General features: G+C 44.3%; 1 protein-coding gene across 2 annotated transcripts in view; it reads left to right on the forward strand.

Moving 5' to 3' along the window:
• Positions 1–16,551, forward strand: part of RFX2 (regulatory factor X2) — a 63,923-nt gene that overhangs the window by 14,383 nt on the left and 32,989 nt on the right. For both annotated transcript variants that reach the window (XM_066634957.1, XM_066634958.1), the window contains exons 2-3: positions 10,621–10,733; positions 13,873–13,962. In XM_066634957.1, coding sequence (XP_066491054.1) covers positions 10,629–10,733; positions 13,873–13,962 — 195 coding nt within the window. In that variant the 5' untranslated portion in view covers positions 10,621–10,628. The remainder of the gene's footprint in view (positions 1–10,620; positions 10,734–13,872; positions 13,963–16,551) is intronic.

Consider the following 16,551-nt stretch of genomic DNA (forward strand, 5'->3'; position numbering starts at 1 on the left):
GGGGGGGACGGAAAGAGAGAAGCACATGCAGATGTTCAATTAAAACCGCCAGCAAGGGCTGTGTTTGCACTGGTCCGCATTGTTTGTCAAGTAACAACGGTTGCCATGGACGACGCGGTCCACTCCCGTTGCCAAGGGCTGGTTGCCCGGCGACGGATAGAATGCTTCCCAAACTAAACAATGCGATCCCCCCACCCCCGGCTCTCCGCCCTGCTCCCATTAACGGCTCGAAAACACACTCAATATGTCAGGGTGATTTGTCAGTCCTTCCAGGGCAGCTGAGAGAGAGAAGGAAGGAACACACACACACACACACACACACACACACACACACTACAGTAACTGAAAAAAGCTGGAGGGTTTTTTTTTGCTGTTTGCTTTGCAGTAAGGAAACCAGGCACAAAAGCCATCTTCCTAGAAACAAATGCCCAGGAAAGCAAGGCCGGAGGGGCCGGGGGAGAAAATTCCTCTGTTCTTATAGGAAAAGCGACAAGATTAGTCTTTTCTTCTTGGTTCTGATCACAGAGCTGCAGTTGCATAGCTAGAGGGGGGCAAAGTGCTAAGTTTTCAGGGAGCCTCACCGTGAAGTGCAACTGGTCTCCTCCCCCTCCCCTTCGGAGCCATTCTGGGCGGGGGAAGCAAAACAGAGGCATCCCACAGATGTGTTTTCATTTTCTGGTTAATTGGCCATAACTTTTGAAAGAATATAGATATTGCAGTGCGGTTTGTTTCATTGCATTCTGCTTTAAATTACCTTTCCAATGATACATAGCATGATGGTATTATTCATGCATGCTAAGGTTTTCACAATTTTCGTCACTCGTGTCAAACTCAGCTTGTTGCACCCCTAAACCTTGTTGCCCAGTGCACTTGCTACCCCCTGCACCCCCTTAGCTGTACCACTATTTGCCTCTTCTCTGGCATGTGCTTCCATTTTGCTCCCCCTCCCAGAATGGCTCAGAAGGGGAGGGACCGCTTGCATGCTGCAGCAAGGATCCCTGCAAAACTTAGCGCTTCCCCCCTCTACCTATGCCACTGCAGAGTTCTTCTGCTAGTGGTCTCTTTTCCCGCCTCTGCTCTTGTTTGCTTTTGTTGATCAGCCACAATAAATGAAATTGTTTTGCAGAGCCAGCCCACCTTGAGGGGAGCCAGGCCTGATAAATGAAGGTATCTACACTGAAGAGAGAGAGAGAGAGAGAGGCTGCAGAAAGCTGTTGAAATGTGCCATCTTTCTCCATCATTAAGAGTTCTTTGAGCTGAGCTTTGGGCTTAGCTTTCCTCCTCCAAAGGGTTATGAAGTTGGCTAGAGGAAGCCAAAAAGAAGGCTTTAGGTGCAGTAGCAGGAGTAATACTTTGAGTTTCTGTGGTTGTTTTTTTGAGATGTTACTTTGGACAACTGTATATGGAATAGTTTAAGTTTCCTCAGTGCTTTGCCTATAGTATTAAGAATATTATACAGTGTTCTGCTTTTCAACAAAAAATGTTCAGAGAGCAGTTTAGCTCAGTAATTATCTCAACAGCTTTATAAGTTAGGCCAGTCCTGTTAGTTCCTATTGCAGATGAAACTGAATGTGTGATTGTCTAACTTAGGCTGCAATCCTGTACCCGGTTTCCTGGGAGTAAATTTCATGGAAATCCATGGAACTTACTTCCGAGTAAACACAGGCTTGCACTGTTGGGGATGTCATGACAGAGGTGAAATTTAAATTGAGGATGTCCAAACTCATAGTAAGTCTCCTAGCTATTTTGCTACCCTATTTCTCAATTCCTTTTGAGAAAGTTGGATGATTTTCACTTCCCATATTGTGCGCACTCATATTTCTTTAGACTCGGTGCCTATTCTGGTCAAATAGATCTGTCAGGTTTTGGAAGCATTGCAGAAACATGTCAAACTTATTTGACCAGAGGCAAAAGCAGGAGAAGAGTACTCACCATGCTCCATGATCTCACTGGTTTCAGTTCTCTGAAAGTGTCATTTGGTCTTCAGTCTCAGTTTGTGGCTACCTCAGCTGTTTCCACTTAAAATGTACTCACCAAAGACCCATCTGTTACACCTCTTTCAGAGGCCAGATCCTTGGTCTGTTTGTATTTAGAGTGCTGTGTGTGAGTTCCTGTTGCCCAGCCTTTGAAAAGCACCTTCTTGCACTTATACAAGGTACAGATGAAAGGCAACTTAAATGAACAGAGAAGGAGCAAATGTCTTTTAGGGAAAGTGGGTGGGAGTGTTTGGCTTGGTTGGATAGGATGATGAGATGTAGTTTGGTGATGAGTATGAATGACATGGAAAGAACAAGTAGGCAGAGATTTTTAAGTATTTAAGTACTTGATCAGTAACATTGGTTGCCTGAAAGTTTGGGATACAGATTGCGTCATTTCATGACCTGTGGAATGCCTTGTGACTGAACACTGTAGTGGCCACTGGCCTTAATGGCTTTTTAAACAATTCAGTGAAACCATGGCTGTTAGTGGTGGGAGTTAGGAATGAAACGTTGGTACAGAAGTTGAAGATCATGCATTCCAAATGGCTTGTGGAATATAGCCATGAAGCATTTGCTGATTTAGCAGACAAACTTAAGATGTTGCAAGAAATTTTCATGCTTTCTGTAATATTAATTTCATTACTTTGGAATGTCTAGTGCTAAATATGGCTAGAGATAGATGGCAACTTTTTTTTTCTTCAAAAGAGTTGAAGGTTGCTTGTGATGTAGATGGTTATCTCACTTTCACTTCTGGTCAAACAGGCTGGGAGGTTTTTGTGTTTCAAAAAAAAACTGCAAGACCTGTTTGACCAGAAGTGGCTGAGACAAAAGCCTGTGCATACTACACAAAGGGATGCTTTTCGCTAATGTAAAAACTCTTGTCTGCCTTCAGCTTCCATTACTTGACATTCCTGCATTGATTCTGACAGCACTCATTTTCAAATAAACATACAGGTCTGACCTGGGTGCAGAAAACCTAATGCCAATTTCATGTGGCTAAACTATCCCAGGGGATGGATGATCTGTAGGGAAATCATCCTGTGCATGCCCCAGTGAAATGACACAAGTAGAGCTTGTCCAGAAGAACATCTTAAGTGTGGCAGAAGGAACAGGTCCATTGTCAGAGCCAGACAGGCTCTGAATCAAGATTCAAGGGAGCAGGAGCAGTGTGCTCACATTAGAAGAGGACTGCACAAACTGAGCAAGCAAGCACTGAGGCAGTAGTTTTATATGCTATGAGTACAGGGACCTGGTGAGCTGAAATTGGCTGGGGGTGTGTGTGCGTGTTGGCTGACTGGAACCTCAGGCAAGCTGGTCTGCAGCCTAGAACCACAGCACTCAGTCTGATGGGCTTGCAGTGGGGACAAAGCACTAATGATGCAGGAGGTAAGGCACCCAAGGCTGGCTTTTGGGAGTCCTGGTTTCACGCACACTCACACACCCCTCACTCCAGTGCCTTACGGCATTGTAGCCTGTGAGACACTTGGACCAGGCACTCTCCAGGTTGTCCTTTTTTCCACTGTTATTTCCACACCTAACTTGCCTAACACACCTAATCCCAGCCAACTTTCCAGTGCTGATACAGCCATGCCAAAGGGTTGTGGGCTATATCCTGCAGTTGGGGGGGGGGGGGCTGTCACTGAGGTCTTGTCTCAGGGCTACATTGTGGCTGCTTCAGTTTAAATTTAACCAATTAAATCTACACAGGAATAAATGTTGTAATTAACAGATGCTAATCATATAACAAGAATCATCCTAGAAGAGGCATTCCCTTCTGTGCAGAGATAAAAAGTGGAATGCCCTTAGATAATTTTTGCTGCTGCACTTTAATTCTTTTTTTCTTTTTTTAAGTGTGAGCAGCAATGATTTACAGATGACATGTGGTATGAAAGTCTTCAGAAGAGGCATTTCCTTCTGCATTGAAAGAGAATGGGGAATGCCTCCTCTAAAATGGTGCTTGCCATCCACAGTTGTTATAAGAACTTAATTAACCAGGGAGCAGTTAAAAAAGCTAACCAGGGCATCATTTTAGTCAGTCAAAATGTTTTTAAATCTGTTCACCTAACAAATTAATCTTAAATGTTTGTACTGCAGGTGTTGCCTTTTCCCCCAGCATGTCACAAAACATCTGCAAAACACACACATACCCTCTTCAGTATAACCATTAAAATCAAGAAACAGCTCTTGTTTTGTATATAATCACAGTAAAGAGAAGATAAACCTGGACACATACAGTAAAATAAAAAAGCTGAAAAGCAAAGCTCTAAGATGAAGGGTGTTCTGGAGCAAGCTGCAGTATAAGCAGCTCCAACCAAACCATCACCTGTACTCCTTTCCAGGGCAAGTTAGGGTGTTATTTTGACTTGGTTAGCACTTTATGTCTTTTGAGGTTTACTTCTGGTTCAGGGCAACCAAGAGTTATTTTAGATTCAGGCTTATGAATTTATATAAGGCTTACAAATTTATATATAAGGCTTATAAATTTATATATAATAACCCAAGAGTTATTTTAGATTCAGGCTAATAAAAGAGTTATTTTTGTTCAGGCTTACTAAACAAAACACCCTCTCTGGACCAGTTTTGACTTGGGTTTAGTTTGGTTTGACTCCCTAGTCCCAATGCAGCAGCTGAAGAGCAGTAATCTAGAAAACAGAGGAACGGAAGGCTGTTTCAATTGCTGTGGGGCTCCTCCAGGGTCACCGAATGTGGCAAGACCAGAAATACAACCCAGAAGTTGTTCCTTGCCTTTTAAAAAATTTTTAATAGTTCCTTTTCCTGTTGCATGCTTTCTGCCTGGATACCAAGCTAGCTCAGAGTAAACAGAGACGGTTTCTAGGGACTCCATCTGTCCCAAGCGTCTGCCTTGGTCTGCCTTGGTTGAGATTTGTTCACAAGCTAGAATTTGCTTGGTGGTGACGCAAGAAGTGGTATCTATTTGTGACACCCCCTCCCTGGAGCCTTCCCATCTTACAAAAGCTGGAGGTATTTGCTCACTTAATGGCTTTCTCCCTAATAACTCAGCAGGACGTTAAAAGTTGTTGTTGCTGTTTTTAAATCAGCAACTTTTCCCACTAAGGTAACATACCTTCAGTATATGCAGCAAGTCAATGTAAGTGGGTAAAAGAACCTTGTTCTTTACCCTGTTGTACTTGTCTGAGATTTGATGGTCCTGCCTGTCTTGTAATGACTCCTTAGTAAAACTTTTGTCACTCTCTCATCTTCCATTCCCTGCTTGTAAAATGGGAAGATAAATAGTGTAAGGACAAAGCATAGTGAAGAATGACCTTTGGCTTGTGAATTCAAGGTGCTAAGTGCAAAAGTGACTGTAAATATCTCTCCTGCTGCTCTAATTTTTGGGAATTTTCTGAAAGGTAGCAAAAGTATTTTATTCAAATAAAATTAGAAAAATCCCACCGATGTCATGATCTTCTGCCCATTTTGGGGAGAGACACCAGCATCCAGGCTATGTTGGCATTACAACAGCACAGTGTTTCTTTGCCATTGCACCAGTGTCCAGGATGTGGCTCTCCGGAGGGTGGTTGGTTGGTACTCTAACGTGTCTCATGGACAAGTTTGGGCCTTCTTCCCATTAAATTACTGGTGATGTTTAGTAATGACTAACTTTCTCTGGATGCAACCCAAAACTATTTACTTTCCAAATATGATTATTTAAGCAATTTCTTATTATCCTGCTGAAAACTGTAAATATCTGATCAGTCACTCAAAAGAATGCTGATCAGTCACTCAAAGTCACTCATGGCCTGCAACTGCCAGAAGAAGATAATGCAGCTCCTTTACTTTCCTACATCTGGTAGTTAGAAGCAAGTTTGTTGTGTTGCATTTATAAGAGGGCTGGCAGTGCCAGAATTATTATTAATATTATTATTAACAGTATTTACATACCGCTTTTCAACTAAAAGTTCACAAAGCGGTTTACCGAGAAAAATCAAATAACTAAATGGCTCCCTGTCCCAAAAGGGCTTACAATCTAAAAAGATGCAAAAAGAACACCAGCAGACAGCCACTAGAACAGAAAGTGCTGGGGTGAGGTGGGCCAGTTAGTCTCCCCCTGCTAAAAAAAGGAGCACCCACTTGAAAAAGTGCCTCTTACCCAATTAGCAGAATGTACTAGCTCTTCAGTCTGGCCCAGGAAGAGAGCTGTCGCACTAGAAGGATTGCAAGAAGGTTGCTGCTGACAGGCCGGCTTTGACTTTTACATGACTCGGGTATCCGGGAAAGAAGATTTTGCATCTTTAGTCTCAGAATATTCTCTTTATCTTAGAATTCTTGTACAAGCACTTTAAATTCACTGCCATCCATTCAGTGCCTCAAATAGTTTTGTGAGTGATCCTATAAATAATAGTAATGATAAAAAGTAAAATTAGATTTCGGCCTCAAACTGCATCCTGTCGCTTTTTGTTTTCAACTACCTGTATCTAAAGGCCCTAAAGTCTCATAAACTGCCTTGTCTGACCTATTTAACTGGACCTATTACAAATATCAAATGTTTTAATTTTCATTAGGAGGCAGGTGGAAGGGAAGAAGTCATTTAAAAAACAGTTGAAACCACTTCAATGTCATTACAAAGATAGTTCCAATTGCTTTAGCTAAAATGTAGCTAACTAGTAGTTACAACTACTGTTTAGGTAGAGGTTGTACTTAGACAACTGAAAGTAGGAGCATCAGCAAGGAGTCAGAGTGGCAGTGCAAGTGGGCCCCAAGATGTGGTGTACTGGCATAACAGCATCCATCAGTGCTGGTGGGTTGGCAATGGCTATCATTCATCATTGCAAGGGCAATATTGCCTGTTGCCAATGACTGCCTGCACATGTACAACAAGCCGTAGTTATGGGGATGAGCAGAAGCAGTCGAAAGCATGTTTTTTTGCTTTTGAACCAAGCGCAGTTCATGTTATGTCCAATCTTGGTGAACATGGGCTGAGTAACAAACCAGAATCAAACCATGTGTGGAGAGGGGAGCTCTTTACCTGCTCTTCCCTGTAACCGTGATTTGTTTTGTGCATGCAGCCAGCATAGGCTGAATGAATTTGTGCAGAGCTGAACATGTGGCAAAACAATTGTGCAGTTGCTTCCATGCATCCCAAGTTGCAAAGGAAACTCTGGGCCAATTTTGCGTCTGGGTACCGGTGAGAGTCTTCTCCTGCTCTACATAGCTTGTTCATTAGTTGCTCTGGTAACATATAAAAACTTTATTCTGCACGGCCCATTTTCATTTGCATGGGGGTCTCATCCCGCTAAAGAATATGGGCGGAAGGTGTTTGAATGAACTGGAATAATGTTGCTTTATAATGGTACTAGTACCCTCGTCTCCATCAACACCTCTGCATCCTCTCCTCCCCATGTGTGGAATATTAGTAAGCTCCTTGGGCCAGTGGACTGGTCTTGTGTCTTACGTTATTCTATACTCATGCACATTGATATTGTGGTAATAATAGTAATGAAGAAGGGGTGGGAGCAGCTCTGCTGAGATGGTGTTAGGAAAACCCAATTTATCTGGTTAATGGAAGTAGCCTTTCTCCTCTCTGCTTCAGTCACTTCCTGGGTCAGCAGTTGAATGCAACTGAATGTGGAATGAACAGCAGGGAGAAATTAGTAGATATCTGCTGCCACCATCCCAGGCTGGGGAAACTGAGCAGGCAGAGGCAGGGGAGGGTGTCTAGGAAAACCCTCTCCTCATAAGAGTGCATGTAACCTAGTGATTCTTGTTTAAAGCCAGATTGTTACAGTGAACCCAGGCAGTTCTAGAGACAGGACAACCCACTCAATTACCCTGTCCATATTCCATGAATGTGGACCATGCAAGCAAGGAGTCAAAATATATCCAGTTTATTAAATATCCAAAACAAAAAATTAAATAAAATGGAGAAGGGATGGAGAGAAGTCTAACCATCAGGCTGATGAAGAATGCCTGGACTTGGCTGGATGGCTACGAAGACGGAACTTGACAAAATTGGGTGCAATAGCTAGTAACTCTCAATAGGAGGGGGGCAGTAAACCACTTAATAGAAAAGCACACAGAATTTCAATACAAAAGTGGAAAGAGCAAACAAAATAAAATGAGTTTCCTCAATGCATCTAGCTAGAAATACTGTTTCTGTTACTAGCTGCAATTATGGCTTGCAGTTATCCCAGGAACACTTGCCTTCTATTCGCCTTCACTTGCCATTTACATTTACTGGGGGTAAGTGTGGAACTGCCTTCCAGCAAACCAGCAGCTCGTTCAAAAAGCAGGCTTGGCAAAACGTACCTAACTGTGTGCAGAAGTTTCTTGTATCACTTAGATTTGATGATATACAATTGGATGAGGGGAAACCCACCTGACTCTTCCACTCTTTTACCTAGACCAGGGATGTCCAAACATTTTGGCAGGAGGGCCACATCATCTCTCTGACACTGTGTCGGGGGCCGGAGGGAAAAAATAATTAATTTACATTTAAAATTTGAATAAATTTACATAAATGAATATATTAGAGATGGAACTTATACAAATGAATGAAGGTCTTGCAGTAGCTCAAGGCCTATAAAAGGCCGTGCCAGCCTTTCCTTCACTGCCACTGCTGCATCACAGACATGAAACAGCAAGTAGTGGAGGGAGCCCTCATCCCACAGCTCAGGTGAGAGGTTGAACAGTCATCCTCACGCTGAGAGTAGTAGCATTGGGCCAGCATGGACTCCAGCAAGACTCTGGAGGGCCAGAGGCTCATTGGAAACTGGGGGCTCCCAGCGGGCCGTATTGGGAGCCTCTGAGGGCCTGGGTTTGGGCACCCCTGACCTAGACAGATGGGCTTGCTGTCCAGTCAGTGAGTCACATGCCAATCTCAGCAGAAAGTTTGGCTAGGAGGTGTTGTCTTTAGGAAAACCCAAACCTAATTATAGCTCAATCTATGTCTTGCACCTTTGGCTTTTGGGGAATGGCATTTCAACCAGAGAACCTCACAGGAGCTTCCCAGAGAAATGACTCCTGCAAATAAGGTGTCAGGCAGTCTTTTTGGGAGGCTACAGCATCTTCATGTCCCCTAGGGGGCTAGAAATGTCCAAAAAAGGGAAGTAGGCAAAAAATTGGATGGACACACACACACAGGGTATTCATAACTGAAGCTGTGGCAACAACAGTGCAACTTAGATAATGTTTAAATCAGCTCTAAGCTTAGTGTGCTGGTGCCTGTTCAGACCATTCTATGGACTGCATTGCAAGTAGATCTATAGTTCATATGAGATGGGAGAGATCTGTGAAATTTTTCTTAGAAATTTGAAAATACAGTGCAGTATAATCCAGTCGTTCCCAAACCTTTTAGCTCCAGAACTCACTTTTTAAACGATATTGTCAGAACACACCTAGCATTACAAGACTTTAAAAAAGAAAAAAAGAAAGGTTCACCTTACCAGCTGCTCAAGCCTCTGCTTTTATCCTTTTTACTAGTGGGGGGGGGGGGCCTGCATTCTGGAGTGTTTGTTGAGCTTCATGTTCATTGGATTGGATCCATTCTGATGGCCTTGCATTCCTCTTTACCTGGCATTCAATAGGATCTGAGGCATGCTTACCTACTCATGAGTAAACAGACATGTGTGGTTTGTTTACGCTTTCCATAAGGCTCAATACATTTTCCTTTTCAGCTGAGAGGGACTTCTTCTCAACAATGACAGACCTGTCCTTGAGGCGCCCTGGGGCACAGGTCTGCAGTGCTGCCCCCCTGCACCACACTGCCGCCACTCCATGCTTACCAACGAAATGGGGCCTCACATGACTCCAGGACCAACTGGGAAAGCATTATGAGGTTTCCCTGCAGTCTTAAAAAGTACTTCCAGAAAACACATTGGGAGCCTCAGTAAGGCTTTCCATGTGGTCCTGGAGTCATGCAGGCTCAGCACCTGGGGCAATTGCCCCTTTTGCCCAGCTCTAGGTCCACCACTACTTCTCAAATATTTTTGGGGTAGTCTGTATTGATTAGATTGGAACCACTTGCATGTGAAGCTCAGTTTCACTTTCCATAGGGCCCAATACGTTTTCCTTCTCAGCTATCAGCTTGTCAGTTTCGCAACCCACCAACAATCAGGTAGTGACCCACTGGTGGATCCCGAATCACAGTTTGGAAAACACTGGTATGCTCTCCTAATTAAAAATATTTCCAGCATTTCCATTATGAAAGCAGGTGGATTTACTCGTAGTAGAGAAAAACAGATTTTAAAATACTGAATTTGGCAGCAGATATTTGATGTTATTTCCAAAAAAGGCAAACCAGTAAGTTTATTTGATGTTGGCTTAAAAACCTCAAAACTGAAAAATATGTTGAAATTCTGGATTTTACGTTTCTACAAATCCCAACCTCAAATTCATACAAAACTTTGTTTGCATGCTTAGTCTCCATTAAAGCAAATGTGTGACCTCTCCATCACATTCCAGTCCAAATTCTGCATAAATCCATTCAATTCCTTTTGACTGTTTGTTTGTCTTGCTTTGAGCACATACAGCAACCCTCAAAGGCCATGTGGCACCTTAGAGACTAGCTGGCTTCCTGTGAGCGACTGCTTTCTTTGTCGGGTGATGGAATTAGCTTCTGCGGTTAATTAAGATCTAGTTTCCTAACAACCCTCTCCTCTTCTATTCTCTCCCTCTCTCCCAGCGCCAAATATGCAGAGTTCAGAGGGTGGCTCAGATTCTGCGACTCCGGTGGCACTGCGAACATCGGCAGCAGTCCAAGCTCCTGTGGTTCAGCCGGTGCCAGCATCCCAGCAGGTAAGGTGACCCCTCCTTCTCTCCGAGTGCTGACTTCTCTCAGCTTTGTATACTGTGAAGTTTACAGCTTCTCAGAGCCAAACTCCTTGATCCTCTGTTTTCCTTAAACTAGGAGGGCAGGTCTCCTCCACAGCTAGCTCATGTTTGATCCTGGATCCAGCATTACTCCTGGATAGGCTAGTGCACTGTTGCTCTAAGGGCACACCTTTGGCTGCCAGCTGCAGCCTTTCTGGAGAAGACCATTCTTGCCACTATTGCACATGTGTTAGTGTTGTCTAAATGAGGCTGTAATGGTATGTTCTGTATACGAGTACATGGAGACTTCAGAAGCAATAGCTAGACTGGAATCGTGAATTCCAAATGAGCACAAATTCAGGTGCTAATTTTGATCTTGAAAGACTTAAACCAAGGGTTCTCAAACTCCTTGGGAGTAAAATTCCAAAGGTAAGTCTTGGAAGAGCAGGGAGGAATGCAGCAAAGGGGAGGGGGGAATGCAGTGACATGATCCCCAGGATTGCACCACTGTTGGGGGGGGCACAGGCTTTTCTTTATGATCGTCTTTTCCGATCTCCTCATGTTGAGGAGTCCTGTGGAGGCTTCTGTGGAGCTCCCTCATCCCCGGGACTCTAGTGCTTTGTTGTGTTAGTAAAGGAAAGCCCCTGCCCCCTCCTGACAGCAGTGTGATCCTGGGGATCGCGTCACAGCTGTCTCCCCCTCCTAACCTCTTAAAGGGGCAAAGGCAGAGGGACTCATGCTGGGGTGTTGCAACGCCCCAGTTTGAGAACCTCAGACTTTTGGGATCTGGGTTTCAAAGGCAGGGGTCTCTAAACTTTTTGGCCAGAGGGTCGCATGAAATATCTGGCACAGTGCTGACGGCCGGAAAAAAATTTAAATTAAATTAGAGATGCAACTTAGATGAATAAATAAGTGAATGAGTGGGCTCATTCACTCAGCCTCTCTGGCCCTCAGAACACCCTCCAGATACAATCAGAGCACAGCTCTGGTCATGTTTAGTCAAGTGGGCCAGAGGCTTTCAGGGGACAAGAGGCTGGCCGCGGGCCGGATAGAGGCTTGCTGCGGGCTGCATCTGGCCCCCGGGCTGGGGTTTGGAGACCCCTGATCTAAAGGAATGTCTCCTGCCACATGAACTTGCCTGCACATTGCAATCACCCGAGCAGTACAGGTGGAGCCTATTTATCCACGTTAGTTCCGTTCAGTGACTCGGTGCGATTAACAAAAAACGCATTGTGCTAAATTCCATCGAGTTATGCAAAGAGGCTGCAGCCTGACACTTCCGGATGGAAGGAAACTAAGGCAGCTGTTATCAATCCCCTCCCCTTCCTTCCCCACCTCCCCCTCCTTCCCCTTTCACAGGTGGGATGCTAAACTTGCTTGGGAAGACTCCCAACAGCACTGCATGTTCTCCTCCTCCTCTTTGCTGCTGCAGCTCCTGCAGCCCTCCCGCCACCATCATGGAAGCTCCTCTGCCCCAGAGCATTCTGGGACTTGTAGTCTGGCTCTCTGCTCACCCTCACCTGTCTCCCCAAGGCTTCCCAAGGCTTGCTTGGGAAGGCTTGCTGGAGCAGGAGAGTCTGCATCATGGGGGGGGGTGGAATTCGGCAAACACTCCCTGGTTTTTTTTAAAGCAATCCCCTCTCCTCCCCCTCCTGCCTTCCCCTCTGTACTCAGCCCTCCCTGTTGCCAGCTGTCCTGCTTCTTTCACAAGTGGGATGTTGAGCTTTTAAGAGTCCAGCCCTATGCATTTCTACTCAGAAGTAAGCCCCATTCTAGTCAATGGGGCTTACTCCCAGGAAAGTGTGGAGAGAATTGTAGTCTAAATCTCATGTATTGCTTGGTGGGAAGGCTTGCTTGTGTCCCTGATAGCCTGCACCATGGGCGGGGGGGGGGGCTTGCTTGTGTCTGTGGTAGCCTGCACCATCTGGGGGTGGGGGATTCGGCAAACACTCCTTGGGTTTTTTAAAGCAATCCCCTCTGTTGCTACTGCACCTGCCCATGTGTGTGTGAGCGAGCGAGCTACACCTTGCTGTGTATTTTCTGGCTACAGAGGTTTTTGGTCCCCGCTTCCCCTCTTCAGCCTTGGCTGGCTCAGGGGCTCCAGGAATGTTACTGTTCCTTTGCAAGGGGAACCTCTTCCATGGCTCCAGGGCTATTTCCCAGCCTGGTCAAGGCAGAGCCTTTTTGCAGTGTTTTGGGCTGTCTGGAAACAGATCCAGAAGCCAGCACAGGGCAAAGGAGGTAAAGGTGTGTGTGTGACTTTCAGTTCCCTCATCCCATTCCCATTGAGACATATCTGCAGATAAAAAATCCGTGGATAAATACGCTGCACCTGAACTTGCTTTGTGTTTCTGTACTATCTGAAGAGTAGAGAGTGAGAACATAGGACAGGGACACTTTGATGGTGCCACCCAGACTGTCAAACTCCTTGTCCTATGAGATTTCTGACCAGCTTCCTCTCAGTAGATGGCAAGACTTAGTAGTAGATGGCAAGTACGTAGCAACTTAAGAGGGAACATAGTTACGTACACATTAAATAAGACTGCCCTTTGATGAGTTTTGGTGCTGAATTAGTACTGTGTTATTGTTTATACTAGTAAAACAGCTCAGCATTTTATAGTGCTAATTTGAGTGTTCATTGTTCAATGTCTGGTGTTATGTCTGAATTGTCAAACTGTAGTTACAGTGCTCTGGCTCTAGAGAGTTGTGAATTGTGTTTGGAAACTCAAACCATGGTTTTCTTGTAGTATCTGAATTGAATTGTGTCTAGTTTGTATTCCTTAATGTTTGGTATACAAACTACATTGCAACCTACAGCTCATTCATCCTGACAATACCCTTGTGAGGTAGGGTAGAGAGAACGGGTAAGTGTTAAGGTACAGGCAGAATGCCAAGCCTATACAGTATAGGAGACGAGGGTGGGCCCAAATTCTCAGGTGATCTACTGTTGCCTCTTATGACATTTTGATTGATTGTCATAATTCTCATGTGGTTTTACTGCTGGGTGTGTGTGTTCGGCTCTGTTTCCTGGTTGAATTTTTAACTATGTTGCCTTAGCAAAGAGGCAATTTTAGAAGTAGAAAGATTTCAGAAGGGTGACTGATGTCCTTGTTCACCTTTTCAGAGGGTTTTGGTTCAAGCAACGGGCTCCGCTCCCAAAGGAGGGCAAATGCAGCAGCTGTCTGTCCCCAGAGTCCAACAGGTCCCACAGCAGGTAATGACCATGTTGCACAGAGCCCAGGCTCAATAAAGGTTCAGTTTCAGAACAAACAAAAATAGCAAAGAATTGACATTTTGTCCAGATCCAGAATATTATTTTAAATAGCATAGGATTTTTCAAAAAGTTGTCATTTTAAAAAATCAGAGTTTTGATGAACACAAGTTATGTTAGAAACAAGTTCTGATAGTAGCCATTTCTGCCCAAGGTTGAATATACGCAACAGGGATCAAATGTGTACACCTGTGGGCTGGGCAGAAATGGGTTAAACTTGCCACATTCAGTCTTAAATGTAGGCTTATAAACAGCTTGCCATGTACGACAAATGAAGATCACATCCAGCGAGCCAGTCAGGGCAATATCTGCAAATTGGAAGAAGCTGGTGGTGTTAGGAAACTGGAATGCTACCACTTGACAGAGCACCAAACCATTGCTGATTTTTTTTTTTGTTTAATCCAGAAACATTTTTGTTCTAGAAACAATTTCAATTCTTCAAATGAATACAATCACGTTGCAAGTTTTATAACCCAGGGTTTTCAAACATTTCAAAGTAGGGCACTCACTGACTTCTCCAGGCTATGATCCTGTGTCCTGTGTTTAAATGTCTTTTATTTTTATTTTTGCACACAAATTTGAATTAGGAAAGCTTTCTTGTGTCTGTTCCCTTCCCCTTGGCAAACATCCACATTTTGTTTCCAACTCTGTACAAAGAGGGATGGTCAGGCATCCATCTTACATAGTCCCCTACCTGTGGCTAACCATTTTTCAGATGCTACTCCTCCACTTCTATAAATATGTCACAGAATCAACCTCAAATGCATCTTTCCAGGTAGACATCTGGAACATTGCCTGCATAGGGCTATTATAGCTTTGATTGCTTTCACAGCTAAAAGAGCAGAAGAGCCACTTCCAGAATGTTAAGTTTAGGTGACCCTCACCAGGATTTGCCCCCAGAAGTGGACTAAGAATCAGACACCTGTGATGATGTTTCTCATTAGAGACCTGTCAAAATCCAGATTTTTTTTAAAGATATATTTGTTTCCATTAGATATTGTAAAAGAAGCTATAAACTGGTAGATGCATTGCATTCTTAATCATTTCGTATGAATAAGTCATTTAGGGTGCAATCCTGACCCATGCCATAAAGTACATTTGCACCTCCATGTGAGTTGGCTGGGCTGGCACACGGACACGCTCTGGTCTGTGGAGACTGAATCCAGCCTCCGTGTCAACTCAGGGAGGGAGCCTTGTGTCTGCCAAGCTTGTCAGGAGAGGAGTGGGAAGCGGGGCTGGAACCTGGCAGTTATGCCAGATCCCAGCCCCTGTTCCTGAGCATCGTGGAGCGGCTTTAAGCCGCACCGCACTTCTCAGACTTATGCCATCTCAGCAGGTGGTGCAAGTCTGAGGAGACCCATTGGGGCTTGCAGTGGCTTACCTGGGGGTAAGGGGAAGAGTTTCCGCTTACCTCTGGCTGAGCCACTTTGGGGCCCTATCTTGCGCTGGATACAGTGCAGGCCTCCTGGCCTGCCAGTTCCAGCGCAAGATAGGATTGTGCTGTTAATGTACCATAGCCTGGAAGATAATTTTACGTTCTATTTTACTGGGATAGTCTCATGAGGTTTTATGTCCTCTTTCATTGATGGATACCTGATCCCAGCCTTCAAGAAGTTGTCAGGCTATAATTTTAAAGAAATAGCTAGAACATCTTGCAGGGGGTAGGGGAGTGGTGATAGTGGTTCCTCCTAGATGAGGGTGTCTCTTAACATGTGCTCTGGCAGTCATACAACTCTCAGTCACTCTACCTAATATATATTTTTTTCTTTTGTTTTCTGTAATGCCAAAAATGCAGGCATTGTTTCCAACTGCATTCTGAGAAATTTGTGATCTCCACTTTTGTTAAAGGGAAAACCCAAATCACTAATTGTCATTACTATAAAGGGCAAATTGAATGACAAATGAAGCTTTGAGTGTGACTCTTAATAGTCAGGTATGAGGTGGAGGATGCAGTACAGTGGTATCACTAGGGTTTGCATCAGCCAGTGTGGGAGGCCAGTGCAATGGGTGGGGCCACACCCCGGGCAGCAGGCTTTGGTGATGTACCATTGCCCCTGCTGGTTTTTTGGCTATAACTTTTGATAGAATAGAGGTATTTTAACATGGTTTGTTTTAGTGCATTCTGAATGAAATTACACATTGATATATAACATGATGGTATTATTTGAAAATACCAAGATTTTAAAATTTTTGCTGAGTAGTGGTGTTGCACCCTGCCATGTACGTCACCCGATGTGTCGTGCACCCCCCTAGTGCCACTGATGCAGTCCTTTGCTCCACTGTCTGTCCCTCCTTCTGTACCTCTATCAGTTGCTCTTCCCAACTCTGCATCTCTCCAGCTGCAATTTCAGTGCCCTTCTTGCACCTCTTTTATGAAGTTGGCATCTCTTTCAGTGTATCACAGCTATATTCCTTTGAAAAGCTGGATCTTTGGAGATTGGCTTCTTTACTTTCTTACCCCAGTTCAGAAATGGAGATGGGAAATGTTGTTGGTTTCACTGATACATGTTGGGCTAGAGCAGAAAGTAAGGT

The sequence above is a fragment of the Tiliqua scincoides genome, chromosome 8, assembly GCF_035046505.1.
Source record: "Tiliqua scincoides isolate rTilSci1 chromosome 8, rTilSci1.hap2, whole genome shotgun sequence".
In the NCBI taxonomy this organism is placed as follows: domain Eukaryota; kingdom Metazoa; phylum Chordata; class Lepidosauria; order Squamata; family Scincidae; genus Tiliqua; species Tiliqua scincoides.